The sequence below is a fragment of the Candoia aspera genome, chromosome 5, assembly GCF_035149785.1.
Source record: "Candoia aspera isolate rCanAsp1 chromosome 5, rCanAsp1.hap2, whole genome shotgun sequence".
NCBI classification, from domain to species: Eukaryota; Metazoa; Chordata; class Lepidosauria; order Squamata; family Boidae; genus Candoia; species Candoia aspera.
The window spans coordinates 15,933,743-15,948,538 of record NC_086157.1 but is presented as its reverse complement, the minus strand read 5'-3'; the positions used below and the strand labels follow the sequence as shown (position 1 = coordinate 15,948,538).

General features: G+C 40.4%; 1 protein-coding gene across 2 annotated transcripts; it reads left to right on the top strand.

The window, feature by feature from the left end:
• Nucleotides 1–359: 359 nt before the first annotated feature.
• On the top strand, nucleotides 360–14,080 carry GPR180 (G protein-coupled receptor 180). 2 transcript variants are annotated; one of them, XM_063304654.1, is made up of 9 exons: nucleotides 360–581; nucleotides 3,201–3,359; nucleotides 5,861–6,061; nucleotides 7,632–7,812; nucleotides 9,089–9,138; nucleotides 9,896–10,053; nucleotides 10,728–10,919; nucleotides 11,273–11,350; nucleotides 12,918–14,080. In XM_063304654.1, exons 1-9 carry the CDS (start codon nucleotides 434–436, stop codon nucleotides 13,074–13,076), a joined length of 1,326 nt encoding a protein of 441 aa, XP_063160724.1. In that variant the 5' UTR covers nucleotides 360–433; the 3' UTR covers nucleotides 13,077–14,080. The 2 variants fall into 2 exon arrangements, with proteins under 2 accessions (XP_063160724.1, XP_063160725.1); XM_063304655.1 differs by having other exon boundaries at nucleotides 458–581; nucleotides 3,226–3,359.
• Nucleotides 14,081–14,796: the final 716 nt, after the last annotated feature.

Genomic DNA, 14,796 nt, shown 5'->3' with positions numbered 1-14,796 from the left:
CTCCAGGTCTGGAAGATCTTGGGTGGGAAGAGCACGATTCACGACCTAGACCAGAAGTATAAAAAAAAGGGGTCGACTGGATGTCCTCCCGGATTCCCTCACCGCCATCCACGTCCGCTGCCCTGGCCGCAATTCCCCCTCCCCTCCACCAATCCACTCCAACTTCAGTGACGTGACGGGTGGAGCGTCTCTCTCCTAGCAACCGTCTCCTAATGCCAGTTGGAAGTCCGCCTGTGAGAGGTGGCACGGGGCAACGCCTCTCTCTGGCCCGCCCCCTCCCGCATCGGAAGGCCTTCATTGGCCAGCCTCCCGGTAAGCCCCTTTCCCATTGGCTGCCGCCCCTTTCCTTGTTCCGCCTGGTTTCCGTTCGCTCGGGACGGCTGCAGACGTGGTCGGGATGGGGGCGAGGTGACGGCGCGGTTCCGGAGAAGCGATGGAGCGGCTCCTGTGCTTCGCCTGGGTCGCGCTCTGGAGCGGGAGCTGCGCGTGGATGCGCGGGGCCCAAGCCAAGACTGTCCAGGGCGGCTTCTCCAGCGCCGCGGCCCGCGCCGGCCAGGCGGTGGCCCAGTTCCAGTTCCGCGGTAAGGGCTCCGCGGGGCAGAGGCGGAGGAAGGGGGCGCGATTGCGGGACAGGCCGTGGCAGGTTGACTGTGGGCGCCGCCTCAGCGCTTCGCGGGGTTGGCTCGCGTGGAGTACCTGCCGTCCCACGCGTGCTCTTCGGGGAAATAAGAGAAGTGCATCAATTGGTAGGTCGATATTAGGTTTGCATGTGCTGCAGCAGCCACCATCATAGTCCAGTGTTAGGTTTTGAAAGATTGTCAACTTTTGAGTTCATCTGTGAATGCCATTGTGGCCATGGAGAATGTGATCTTTCTGCACCTCAAAGTAGCTGCTCTAGTCCTCCATGTACACTGCTTGGTATATGGGCACATGGGTGACCACTACATCAGTCATGAGTGCTTCATGTTGGGGAATTTATCTCACTACATCAGTTCCTCCACTTTGCTCTTTTCAGGAAGGAATGCCCAATCCCCAGGTCGTACCTGCCACCCGTGTCATGTAAACTGGTTGTTTTGCAAGTAACTCACACAAGCGTTTTTTCCCCCCTAAGTGCTGGAATATCCATTCACTTGATCTTAAGTCTCAGGCAGGGGCAACGGGTCATCAATTTGCAGGCCAATTTCTGCTTTACCTCTTGCACAATGTTGGGCCAGCCTAGTACTGCTACTCACTGGATTATTATAGCAGCATGACAAGAAAGTTAAGCTCTCATTTCCCAAGCAGAGAAGAAACACTTTAACTAAGCAGCAGCAGCTTCTGAACAAACACTGGTCTGGAATCTAGAAGCAGCCGGCAGCAAGATGGCAGAGTAAGGACCAAGCCCTCCTTCCTCTTCTGTGCCTGGTTGGGGCACCTAGTGAAGCTCCAGAGGAAGAAAGCCTTGTTGGTTCCCAGCATAGAAGTAGACTGAGTGGCAGCAAGCAGGACTGAGACCTAATTGTGCCTCTTCTGGTAAACCATAGATGGATAAACAGTTTTTTGTGAAACAAGTTGTTTGGGCTTGTAAAGTCTGAATAAGTGGAGGGACCTTGTCAGCATTGTCTCCTGGTAAGTTTTCCTTAAGGAGTGGTCCTGGAAGTGAGTGTTGCTTCTGTTCTATATTTGCAGAAGTTCCTGCTATAATTTGATTGACCCACTTGCTCACTAAATCTTTCTCCTGTCCAATAACAGAGAGCAGGAAGCCTATTAACCCTCACTGACACCTCAGAAAAGGAAAGCTGGAAGTTCGGGTTTATAAAAAGCACTTACAGGGCCCCATCAAAGTGAGGAAACAAATCTTCTAAACAGTACTAATCATAGATAACTGTTTTTTTATTACTAGTCATAGATATGTAGTGTATGGGTTTGTATCTGCCTGACAATCTTGATGTGCAAAAATTATTGTAACTGTAAAAGTCCTAAGCCCAGCTAGGTACCTAGTTGACTTTGACATGGTCAGGCATTGATGGTATGGTATGAGTTGAAAGCATCCAGAAGAAGGTAATAACAACCCACCTACTATTGCCAAGAAAACAACATGGCAATGTGTGTGAAACCCCAGGAATTCAGCTTGAGTCAAAGACAACTTGACTTTATCCAACTCTTATAGGTAATGCCAGGAGAGAGAGCTGTAAATTAGCCACCTGACTTTCCAAAGGTCTGCATGAGGTCATCTGGTGAGGTGGAGGTTAAACCGAAAAGGGTGATTTTTCTTTAGTTTTCAAGCAGCCATTTTTCTCAGCATTTTAAGAATAGGAATGGGAGCAGGAGGTGTGGAAACCATTTCCTTTCCTACCATTAAAATCTTCTCCAACCATCAAAACTGGGCCAACATTGCCTTGAAAGCCCTGAAAGATATTCCAAAATCGGACCAAAATTGGCTGGAGGCAGGGACTTAAAAGAATGGTCTTCTACTTTATTCCTACCCTTAAATGTTGGCACCCTGACCTTGGAGAATAGGTACAGTGACCATATGTCCTTTATTATGAAGGACAGTCCTTTATTTCAGAGAGCTGTCCTTTATTAGAATATGCGTTTTTGTAGTTTTTCTTGGTTTCACTGTTGAATTTTCCTTTGTAAAGCAAAATTATGAGCATAAACAATTAATTTTTTTATCCTTATGAACCTCTGATTTGCCCCTTTTTCAGGTTTGTCCTTTATTTTCTCCAGGAAAATATGGTCAATGTAAGTGCAGTACAGGGGGAGCACATGTGATCGGTTTGCCCCTGGTTGCCCTTCTTTCTATTAAACATACTGAAGCTCAGTCTTCCTTTGCTTTATGTTACGTATTGCAATAGGCGTGAACCTAGCCTTTTTCAAGCCGATGGACAACACTCATCCTGTCATCCCTTGGCTTTTCAAAATGGAATGGAAGTTGTCCCCAGTTTTGAAAGGCTGTCTTGTGCACATTGTGCATATATGTTAGAGGTGAAAAGTTAATTCACTGAAATTTTTGACACCTTTCAGCATAGACAGAGCTTTAAAAAGTGCCCATGCTATGCAATAATAAATGCAACTGGTAAATATGTAGAACAAAATACTTTGGCAGTGGTCAGCATTAGGAGGCACATTAAAAGCATTAACTGCCTTTTAGGGAATGTTTCTCTCTTACTAATGTTTCTATCTGTATAACAGAATTTGACTTCTTTTTAAATATCAAGGTGATTGTGCTCTTCTGTATGTCAGAATCAACAACGTAGCAATTGCTGTTGGAAAAGAAGCAAAGCTTCATCTCTTTCAAGCTCAGGAATGGCTAAAGCTTCAAGAAAGCCAGCAGGATTACAGCTGTAAAGAGAAACTGGCTAAAGCTCAACTGATAAGTGAGTCTGTGCACAGGTGTCGTTAATATATTGAGCCATTGTATAGCCTGCTTAAATTCATCAACTGACTGTATATTAATCCTTTGTGAAGCACTTTAAAGTAAGTTAAAGTGCTTTGATATTTGCACCAAAAGACATGGAAAGAGCAAGCTAAGCTAAGGCATCTGGTCTTCTAGCTGTGCTAGCTATGAAATCTTTCTACAGTCACACCTATTGTGCTTCCTTACAAATTAGCTTCTAAATATATGCGTTTCACCTTCATCTTTCAGTCCTAGTCTGTTTCCTTTGATGGAATACACACGTAGAAGCATACCACAAGTCAATGTGCCAAGCGTGGGTCCTCTTTCCTGTCCAGATAATTGCTGGATTATTATACCCTGCTTATCCCCAGCATAGCAGTTCGAAAGCATGCAAAGGCGAGTAGATAAATAGGTACTGCTTCGGTGGGAAGGTAACAGTGTTCTGTGACTGTCATGCTGGCCACGTGACCATGGAAGTTTCTTCGGACAGCTCTGGCTCTTCAGCTAAGAAATGGAGATGAGCACCGCCCCCTAGTGTCGGACACGACTAAACATGAACCTTTACCTTTTTTTATCCCCAGTGTGGCCATTTCTTGTTTTAGAAACTCCCATAAAATTCATCAGAGTCAAGTTTTTAATTGTTGACAAAATACACAGTGCCAAGGATAAGTTCATAGAAGGGAAAAGTTTCTACCCCTACTGCCACTTGCAATGTTCTCTTTTGGATTTAATACATCAATGTGATAACCTTTGAAATAATGCTGACTAGTGTGTAGATTACTCAGGCGCTATCAAGTGAGGCCCAACACTTGGTGTCTCAGCATCTCAGCCTGTCTCTGCTGACAGTCTGAAGCTCTTCCCAGGAGACCTTTAGCCACAAATATTAGAATGCAAAAGCTGTAACACAAAGGGAGGCAATTTTTAATGGTCAGAGGCTACCTTTGGCCTTCTAGACTTCTGGGTGCATGGAGAAGGCTATCCTCTATTGCTGTGAAATTATCAGAAGGGGCAAGGTTAAGATATTTTGCCCTTTTTGCCATTTTGTTTAGGGCCAGAGGGTTTGAGAGGTGAGCCACTCCCACCCCCACCAAAGAATTGCTCTCAATCACACAGCTGAAAATCTTCCATTTTGACACATTTTTTAAAATGATCATACTTGCTTCTGTTTCCAAGTTTTCCCTGACAGTTGATTGAAGAGAAAATTCTTATCCCTATAGCTGATTTAAAAGCAATTTTTTAAACCACTCAGTGATGCAATTGGCTGTTTTTACATATCTCAAGTGTTAATATTTGAATCTATAGTTATGGTAGCATAAAATAAGAAAGCAATATTGTCTAGTTTTTAGAAAAGCATGAAAAGGGTCCCTTGTCTTGCCTTATTCAATTAAAGCTCACTGAAAATGAAACTAGGAAGTCAGATTACAAAGCCTAATACCAATTTCTGTGGATCGCAAATAATTTATATATCGTAACTAAGATCCTCTTATAGTTTATTTCAAAGTGGTCATAATCAGGATCTTTCTTAATTGGTATACTAATCAAAACATGGAGATGGCTGCTATAGACCACTCCCTCCACACTTGGACTGTTTTTAGATTCTTTCGCCACTTGGACTTTTTATCTTTACTCTTATTTATATTATTATTGTAATTTTATACTGTATATTTTATGATGGTTGTTTTAATTGATTGTTGTAAACTGCCCAGAGTCCTTCAATGGGAGGAGATGGGCGGGGACAAATTGGATAAATAAATAAATAAAATAAAATGTTAATAGTAGTGTACCATTAATATCCATAATTAATTATGTACTTAAATTAGACAGATTTTAAAAAGTACCATTTATTTGCTATTCTACATGAAGTTCCTTCCCAAATTTATTTTGAAACGTATAAACTGGATATTGGTCTGTTCAGAATTGATCGCATGCAGATTTAATCACATTTTGGAACTTAAGAAGCTGCTTTATCCTGAGAACACTGGTCTGCATTGTTCAATATTGTTTGTATATATTAATTACATTCCTTCTGGGTTTTAGACTGGTGTTTTTTTCTAACGTTACATAAAGAAGCCAGGGATTTGAGGTGAATCTTCAGGCAAACCTTTACTCTGCCCCTGAATTATTGAAGGATTTTTGGTGCTAATTAAATAACATTTTACTATAATTGGACCATTCATTATAGTTTTCATAATTAAGTACAAATTTTTTCCTCCTTGGCTGAAAAAGTGCTTAACTTGGGATAACTTTTGCCATATGGTATTTAAGGAGTTAGGTGTATTCTTTAAATGTAGCATATTTATATTATGAACATACTGTGGAAAAAATATATTTCATTGGTATATATCCTGGCATCTTGGTACACGTACTTTTAGCAATATGAATGTGGCCCCTAGACATATCCAGATATGAAAAGTTGGGTGCTAGAAATTTCTTATCACTAAAGCTTCCTGAAGATACTGATTTTAACATGTTTTTTTAAAGTGAACATGAACTGCACGGAACAAAATATGACGGTATCCCAGGTTCCTTATCCAGACACATGGTATGTGTTTTATGTTGACAAGTTTACCTGTGCGGAGACATATGAAGACTCTGAACCTGAGGATGTTCAATTTGAAATGGTGCTACTAAATCCAGATGCAGAAAGGAATCCGTTAGATCACTTTAGTGCAGGGGAATCAGGTAAGACATTTTTCTTGACATGGAGTGGGGTTTGTGGGAAATTGAATGAATTTTATTTTATTTATTTATTTATTAAATTTTTATCACTGCCTGTCTCCCCCCAAAGGAGGGACTCTGGTTGAAGAAGGGGGTTGAGGAGGGACTCTAGTTGAAGAAGCGATCAATTTAATGACATAAAAGCTATTCTTAGGTAGCACATTTTGGAGGAAGAAGCATTTCTCCAAATCTTTGAAAGATTGTTCATTTAATACTAACTTTAAAGTCGTTGGCTGCTTTAACTAGCCTTTAAGGATCAGAAAGTTAGGTTCTTCCCTCTTCCATTTTTCTTTTACAGATATAGACAAATTATCCAAAATATCTGTTTGATTTTGTTTGACTTTTTTTCCTTTGGAAAGAAATGTAATTTTTGTGCTTACATTTGCTTAAATATGGGTATGCTACGTTACTATTGTTCTAATACTGTTTTTTTAAAAAACGAAAGCTCTTTTGGCTGTGTTGAATGAATTGAGAATTAATAGTGCAAGCTGGGATGGTCCAGTGTTTTAGCCCTGGGGGTTACACAGGTTGATGAGATGGGTAACCCATCTGCGATCTGATCTGCGTGCTAGGCTTGTGCAGCCCGTGGATTCAGTTCCAAAAAAGATTGTTCAGTACATACTTTATTGCAAAAAGAAAGGCACTTGTCTGCAACTTTTTATAGCCTTTGTGTCTTTTCCTGGTATCGTGTGACTGCAGTCCTGTAGCTGTTTAATGAGTAAAGAAAAGAATGTGGATTATAGAACCAATAATTTCTTAGTTCAGGTTTACATGACAAAGCACAAGTAAAGTTGTGTTTTCCGTTGGAGCACTTTATTGAGCACCCAGTGCTTTTAAGTATTGCAGCAGTGACATCTAGTGGTAAGACAAAACACCCCACTCTTACCTGCTGCTTTTCCAAATGCTGCCACAGTTGCCATATTTATCTGAAAAGAAGAAAATCCTGAAGATAGTGGTCCTTCAAAAGGATGATTAGAAAGAAAAAAATTATATAACCAAACAGTTATTGCCACTGTTTTTGAAATCAAAAGCAAAACTGAGTTTCATTGTTTCACTGTAATTTCCAATCTCAATTGAAGTTTAAGCTGTGTGGACTTCAACTTCCAGAATTCCCCAACAAGTATGCTTGTTGGGGAATTCTGGGAGTTGAAGTCCACACAGCTTAAAGTTGCTGAGATTGAGAAACTGCTCTGTTGGAAGCAGCAGCTGTCTGCATCTGTATTTGCAATCTACCTGCTCTGGAGGTGGGTCCTTTAAAGACCTAATGAACTTCTTCAGGTCCCATCATGAAGCGCCTTTTCTATAGTGGTATCTTGTTTCTGCAGTGCTCCCTGCATCTTTTAGCACAAGATGAAACTGCTTATTTCTCCAGACATTTCAGATTTTTTAAATCTTGGATCAGCTCTCCGTTGTTACTAAGTTATAGTCAAATGTGCGTTAATTGGAAGTCACTCTGGGGATTGTCTGGTGTTTCATTGAGGAGACAAGGCATTCAGTGTCTAAAGCGAATGAACATTGTTTTTTCTGTTCCCAGGCTTACACGAGTTCTTCTTCCTGCTTGTCCTGGGCTATTTTGTTTCTGCCTGCATTTACGCTCAGTCCTTGTGGCAAACAATTCAGAAAGGGGGACCTATGCACACAGTGCTGAAAGTGCTCACTGTGGTTTTGCTCCTGCAAGCAGCTTCAGCTCTTGCAAACTATCTACATTTTTCAAGGTAAACCTAAGTTCCCAGTGAAAGAGCTTCGGCTGAATTCCTATTGTCTGCTGTCTTAGTCCGCAAGCAGCAGCCTCTACTAACAAGAATTCCCAGCTTTCCTGGCTATTTCTGCTGCTAAGGCCTGAATCTCAGATGCTTCCTTTGAAAAATCCTCAGCTGTGCTGCATAGCCATAAACCTTTCTGCTCCAGCATACAGGCAAGCAGGCTGAGTTACTGTGCACTAACCTGAGATAGCACCACGCATTACCAAGTATAAGGGTTGCTTGGGGTTACACTGTGGATTCCCACAGTGGTATGGAAGCCATTCGGATGTATACATGTAATTTGTATTCTGAGCCGACCGGGGTTCCATCACACTGACCCTCCTTTCCGATTTGCTGAGGGAAACGTCCCTCTGTGGGGATGCTTATTCAGTGGCCTCTGTAATTCTAACAAAACTGGTTTCACAGAATAGTAGGACAAAGAATCAAGTTGCTGGTTGTTGTTTCCTGATATTAAACCTACAGAACAGTTTTGTGGCTTCCCCATAACCTTTACTTGTGACTGCACATTCCCACTTCGGTTTCTTTTTAAATTAACTTCCTTAATCTTAATAGATATTCTTATAATGGGTTCCTTGAACACTATAAACCACTGTTGAAATGCATTCCAGATTTCTCTTAATATTTCATTTTTTTTCTTAACGAGGTAAACTAACTTTACGTAAACGTACATGTAAACTAAACATCTTCTAATGAAGAAGAAAGGAGAAGAGAAGGGAGTCTGGTTAGGACAAAAGGGAGCCAAATGTAGACGTTTCTCAGCAGCATTGCAACAGCCAAATTCTATTCCAGTGTAGACAATCCTATTTGTTCTGTCTGTACAAAAAACAAAACTGTTCCAATCTCTATTTGTCTTGCTATGGATTACTTTTAATGCAGTCTGAAAATTATGTGTGTGTGTGTGTCTATCCAGAAAGAACATTACTTGTAATTACTTTGTAGGACACTTGGTGTTTGAAGGGAAAAACGTGCTTCAGTGCATGGAGAGTGCAAAAATGGGACCCGCTGCCGACCCCTGGGAGCAGCTATTTCTTTTCCCAGCATTGCACAGCCCGTCACTGCTGCAGCACGTCCCAGGAAAAGCCATGTTGGGCTCATGAAGTGGCAGGCTCCGAAGCACCTTTCACCCTTTGAACCTGAAGTGCTGCACAACCCTAATACTGTGTGTGAAATATTAGATTTGTTTTAATAGAATGAGCTGTTTAAAGAATTTTTGTTTTGTTTATATTAGTTATTCAAAAAATGGAGTAGGATTGCCTTTTATGGGAAGCCTTGCAGAATGTAAGTACATCTTTTCTAAGTTGAGTATTTATGTTTTTTATAGTATATCATGAAATACTGCTTAATATCTTTTTAATTATTGTATATGTTATTTCAAGTGCACTAATGTTCTGTACTTCCACATACTGCCTGGGGCTGGTAGAATCCCACCAGCCAGTACACAGGGCAGGCTTTGTCCATTTTGCCTAACAATACATATAGTTGTTTCAAAGGATGCTTAACAGTGTAGTCATATGCTGTCTTTCCAAACATGAACACTGTTGGATTGATTATTCTCAGAGTAGGAGATTAAAATCAGATAGTTAATGACTAATTAAAATGCTTCACATTGGGCAGCACATGTTCATAGCTGGAAAAGTGAAAGGTTGGGCAGCTTGTTATCACTTACTTGTATCATTTGGGGAGCCTCAGCCTCTTAAAAACATTGGTAATCGCCAAAAGATTGCTTGCTCTGCTGTAAAAGTTGAGAGTGGCTTGCCACATTTTTGTGGAAGTGGGTATAGGTACAGAAACATTCCTAATGAGACCAAAATTGTTTTGAAATGCAGCAAGAGTGAGAGTGGACAGTAAGTGTTCAGTCGTTTTCCTGTTCACCGAAAGGGATGGTTGCATTGAAGGACTTGCAGTAAAGGCACAGGCTTCTGCTAGAAACATTTTGCAGAATTAAGGCCCTACACAAGGGCTTTTTATGTAGCGGGTATTCCTAGTGCCCTCATTAATGATTTAACTGTGTTACTTTTCTTGACCTTCCCCTTAGTGTGTGACATAATCTCTCAGATGCAGATGTTGTACCTGCTACTGAGTCTCTGCATGGGATGGACAATTGGCAGAATGAAGAAATCACAGAGCAAACCCCTCCAGTGGGATTCCACCCCAGCATCCACAGCCATTGCTATAACCGCTGTTGTCACACAGGTCTGTTGTGTGTTTTTGTGTTTACCGCAGAAGGGATTGCTGGCTAATTCTAGAACGTTAATAAGATGTAATGCTGGCAATGATGTTACCTGAATAGAACAGCCTAATGATTCTTTGGGAAGATTGTTAGTGGTAGGCAAGCTGAACGGGTGGTGTTTCTGCAGCTGATTTTAGCATAACTGGAAGATGCTGCAAAAATACTCTTTCAGGCTGACTGTAGCCTTCAAAAGAGAGCCAGTGTGGTGTAGTGCTTAAGGTACCCGGCCAGAAACTGGGAGACCACTAGTTCTAGTCTTGCCTTAGGCACAAAGTCAGCTGGGTGGCCCTAGGAAGAAGAAGGCAATGGGAACCACTTTGGAAATCTTGCCAAGAAAACTGCAAGGACTTGCCAAGGACTGCAAGGCAGTCACCAGGGGTCAAGACTGACTCAGAGCCCCCTCCCAAAAGAATAGTCTCCAAAAAAGTATCAGTCTAGAATATTTTGTTGTACATTTTCCAAGTCCATATTGATTTTTTCACATTTAGTAATCATTTTAAAGTTCTACTTTTTTCCCAATCTGGGGGGTGGTAGTTGTTGTTTACTAATAATGTGGATCCATTAATGCTTGTATTTTCTGACAAAGTTTTCTTCAGGCATCATTTTTATTCTTGATATATGGCTTGTTCTTCTGCAGAGTGTTCTGCTTATTTGGGAGCAGCTTGAGGATACCAATCACCATAGTTACCATTCACACCAAAGTTTAGCTGGTGGACTTCTCCTTGGATTAAGAATTTGTCTAGCTGTGTTGTTAGGTTGTGGACTTTACCAGATTATCCGAATTGAGAGAAGTACTCTAAAAAGAGAATTCTATATTACTTTCACAAAGGTATGTGTGTTATATGAAAACCTGATGTATTCTTCTGGAAGCCCCACTGAAACTATTTTGAAGAAAATATAAAGAAGTATAATTATATTTATTCAGAAGTAAGTTGTACTGATTTTAATAAGGCTTCTTTCCAGGTAAGTGTGTATTTATGTGTAAATAATGTTCTGGATTGCTTGGGAAAGTTTTTTTTTAAGGTATACTTCCATCAGTGTCCTTACAGCTTTCCATTTCTTGATGTAGAATAGTTAATTTAGAAAAAATAGAGTTTTGACAATGGGAAAGTGTCTCACTGGGGGGCCATAAATGTTGCCAGGTAGCAATAGCTGATTCCCAATGTGTCTTCTCTCTTTCAGGGATGTATTCTGTGGTTTTTATGTCATCCAAGTCTTGTAACTGTATCTCTAATGTTTAGAGATTATCAGCGAGAGAAGGTTGGTATATGCAACATATTAAGGGTGCTTTTCAGAACTTAGAATCACTGTCATCGTGCTACTTTCTGGTGATAAAGACTCAACACATTTTAATTTAGCTTTTTTTGCTAGGCCTTATATTGTTGCAATAAAAGTCCTTGTTCTTGCTGCACATGCTGTATTTCACTAAACTGGAGCAAGTTAGGATTGCAGTCCTACTTTCTTGCATTTATTCTGTGTTTGCTTAAGCCAAATACAGGGTTGTCCTGATAAAAGTGATTATCTGAGTTGGTAGTTAAACGATTATAATTAGCCCTATAAAAGGAAACTGGAGCTGCAAAGAAGCTGCATAATGGCTGTCCAGCATGCCTTTTGTGGCCTCCTAGAGTTTCCCCCACCCTCCAGTGGGTGGAGAAAAAAATGTTTGTCTTGCATTTTTTGGATTTGGAAGGTTTTAAGGGAAAAATGGATGATTTAAGACACTTGTGTCACTTCTTAAAACTCCTGAGGTGCCTCCCAAATGGCACCTGGACCTGCCTGTTTTTGAAGTACACCCTTAGCCTGCCCTGTAAAGCTTGGCTCAGTCCTCAAGGCAGTGGAAATTGCACACCCGGCCTGAAGCTCAGGGAGATCAGAGGCAGGAGCATGAATCTGGCCATGACAATCAAAATAGAAAAGGAAAGAATGAAGATCGATTAACATAGAGAAGAGCATATTGGGCAAACCAAAGTTCAGTTGGAAAGTCAGATGCAAAGAACATTTTCTGAGATTATTGGGTTAAATCCAGGCTAAGCCATGTTTTAGTACTGTGGAGATAAAGTAGTGGAACCACAATTCAATGGTCTATTTCATGTATTGCACCAAGCCATAAAATTTTGATCTGTGAACCCATCCCAGACACTGTATTTTGTAAACCATTACTACAAATAATAATAGCTGAACAATGTATGTGAATTAAGCCATTATGGCCTGTTTAACAAACCATGTTTTTGTGTAATGTGTGGAATTATGTCTTTTCTGTGGATATTATGAATTAGAGACACTTTGTAGACCATCTGAAGTTGTGATTTTACGTTTGGTGAGCAGATTTTGGTTCATGCAATAGTAAAGTGAAATTTCAGTTTTCTAGACCTTCATGCTACACATTTTGCACGCTGAATCAGATTCTGTTGCAATTTACATAATTTGTATAATGACGTCATCACTTAAACAATGTAAATGATGCCTTGCTGTGATGACGTACTCTTTGATTTTCCATACCTTTGGGAATAGCAGACATCCATCCCTGCACTTAATCAGTTAAAACAACATTTCACTGTACCTCCCATTCTCCTTCCCCCTCCATCTCCCAGATACTCTACATATTCCTTCCAGGCAAATGTTCAGTCCTCTAGAGCACATTTGCAAGGTGTGAAAGGGAAGAAGAATTTTATCTGTGGTATATGCTGTTCTTTCATTGGGTGCAGCACTATGTCTTAAGAGATCTGGTACCCCTGTCTACATCCAGTAAATTTCATGTGAATTGTACGTTCATTGTATAAAGCATGTTCTGTCTCTCACTCACTTTTCCTTGGTTGTTTCCTCTTAGATTATTACCATGGGTGTCATCCTCTGCCAGTTGTTTTCCATGGTCCTTCTGTACCGACTCTTTGTTTCCCATAGTCTTTACTGGGAAGTCTCCTCCCTCTCTTCAGTGACGTTGCCACTAACGGTAGCATCTGGACATAAAAGTCGGCATCACTTCTGAGATCCCTTTGGAGATTGGTTGGCAAAGGTGCAATAAAGATTGGAAACAGTGCAGCTATTTTCAGCAGTAAACCCAGCTCAAGAAGAGCTAAATAATTAAAAGCAGCATTTTGCTCTCACTACATCACAGCAAATGCAGAAGTGATTGGATTTTATCAAAAATAGTGATGAGGAGATGTCTTGTTTTTCTTGCTGTTTGGATACAGACCATGTGATTTTAGCCACATTTTCACTCCTAAGCTGCCTCATCTACATTAAAGTTCAAATTTCAATAATGATAAATTTAAACTAATTGGATGGGACAGTTCTGCAATTCAAATAATACATATCTTGTTTAAGGTGGCTTTGAAACAAAATATTTGTGCAGAAGTTTAATAGGACTTAAACTGTAATAGGTCCATAAAACCAGTGTATAATGTTTACAGTGAACAATAGTTCTCATTATCACTTTCTTGCCTTGAGGCTCGGATGTAGTTCAGTTTTTAGCTTGATTGCCAGTTGTGTTTTAATTCTGTGTTTGACATTTTACAAGAGCAGAAGGGTGATTAACTCTAAGTTAAAAAAAATAAAAAACCACAGCAGCATGGTTGTAAAAGTAGCAGGCTTGTGCCTCCTAAACTGAGGAGAGAAAAATGAAATGTGTGATACAGTATGAGAATTTTAATCCTGATGGAATTCAGCGAGGATTCAGTCATAATTAAGCCATAGCCGCAGATTAAATTAATAGAAGCATTTCAAATGTTAGTTTCAGTCTTCAACTACCCATGAATTCCTGCCCAAGGATACTTAACCAGGATTAAATTTTCTCTGAATAATTGAAAAAACAAAATACTCATTGGATTTGCTATAATCCATGTTGGCATATGGGTCCTAAGTGGTTGCCATCCTCCAGCCATTGTAATAGAGCAACACTTGTCAGTGATGCATTTAGGCTGTTGCAGTAAATGCAAACTTTAATTGATGTGTCTATTTATTGCTCCAGATTAAAATAATATGAACAGCATCTCCTATACAGCATTAATGTCCCTGTTAAGTAACTGGCTTTTTTAAATTTCAGTGCTAATGTCTGTTTTCAAAACATGCTTGCAATTGGGGTCTACAAGAAATGTGAAGCTACTTTTCTTTTTAAAATACGTTTCCATTTGTTCCCCTTTGTGCTGAGTTGTGCACACAAGACTCTGCTTATGCTGTGTTTTACTGTCATCAGGGGGAAATGGGTAGCTTTGTGCTTCTGCGTTCTTCCTGCACTTTCTTGTGGATTCAATCGCCAGAAGAAAAGGAGGATATAAGAATATCATGCTGCCCACTTATCCATCCTCATACCAGGGCTAGCAAAAGCAGGAATGCAGCTATCACAGACTTACCCTCAAAGAATTTGCGCAAGGAAAAAAAAATTGTCAAGGAAGCCCCAGGCTACAAATCCAAAATTGTGCAAACTTGAACATAATTTTAAGAATGCATCTTTGAAAATCACAGACAGTCTAGCCTTCAAAAGTGCTGCTTCAGCACAATTCCTAGTAAAGCTGGTAGTTCTTCTAGTTAGAGAGTAGAGAGCAGATCCATCCCAGTATTTAATTTCAGCTTGCAGATCCTGTAGGTATTTGCTTCTCGCTAAGGCAAATGACAACATGATAAAAGATATTCACTAAAAAAGTTAACGAAGTTATTCTTCGTAACTTGGAACAAGAATAAAAGGTTGGGGTTGGAAAGATTGAAATAGC

Excerpts from the sequence above, each read along its gene's own strand:
- GPR180 (XM_063304654.1), top strand. The coding sequence starts at position 434 with ATGGAGCGGCTCCTGTGCTTCGCCTGGGTCGCGCTCTGGAGCGGGAGC. Across the intron at positions 582-3,200 it reads GGCCCAGTTCCAGTTCCGCG|GTGATTGTGCTCTTCTGTAT; the intron begins GTAAGGGCTCCG and ends TTAAATATCAAG. Across the intron at positions 10,920-11,272 it reads TCTATATTACTTTCACAAAG|GGATGTATTCTGTGGTTTTT; the intron begins GTATGTGTGTTA and ends TCTCTCTTTCAG.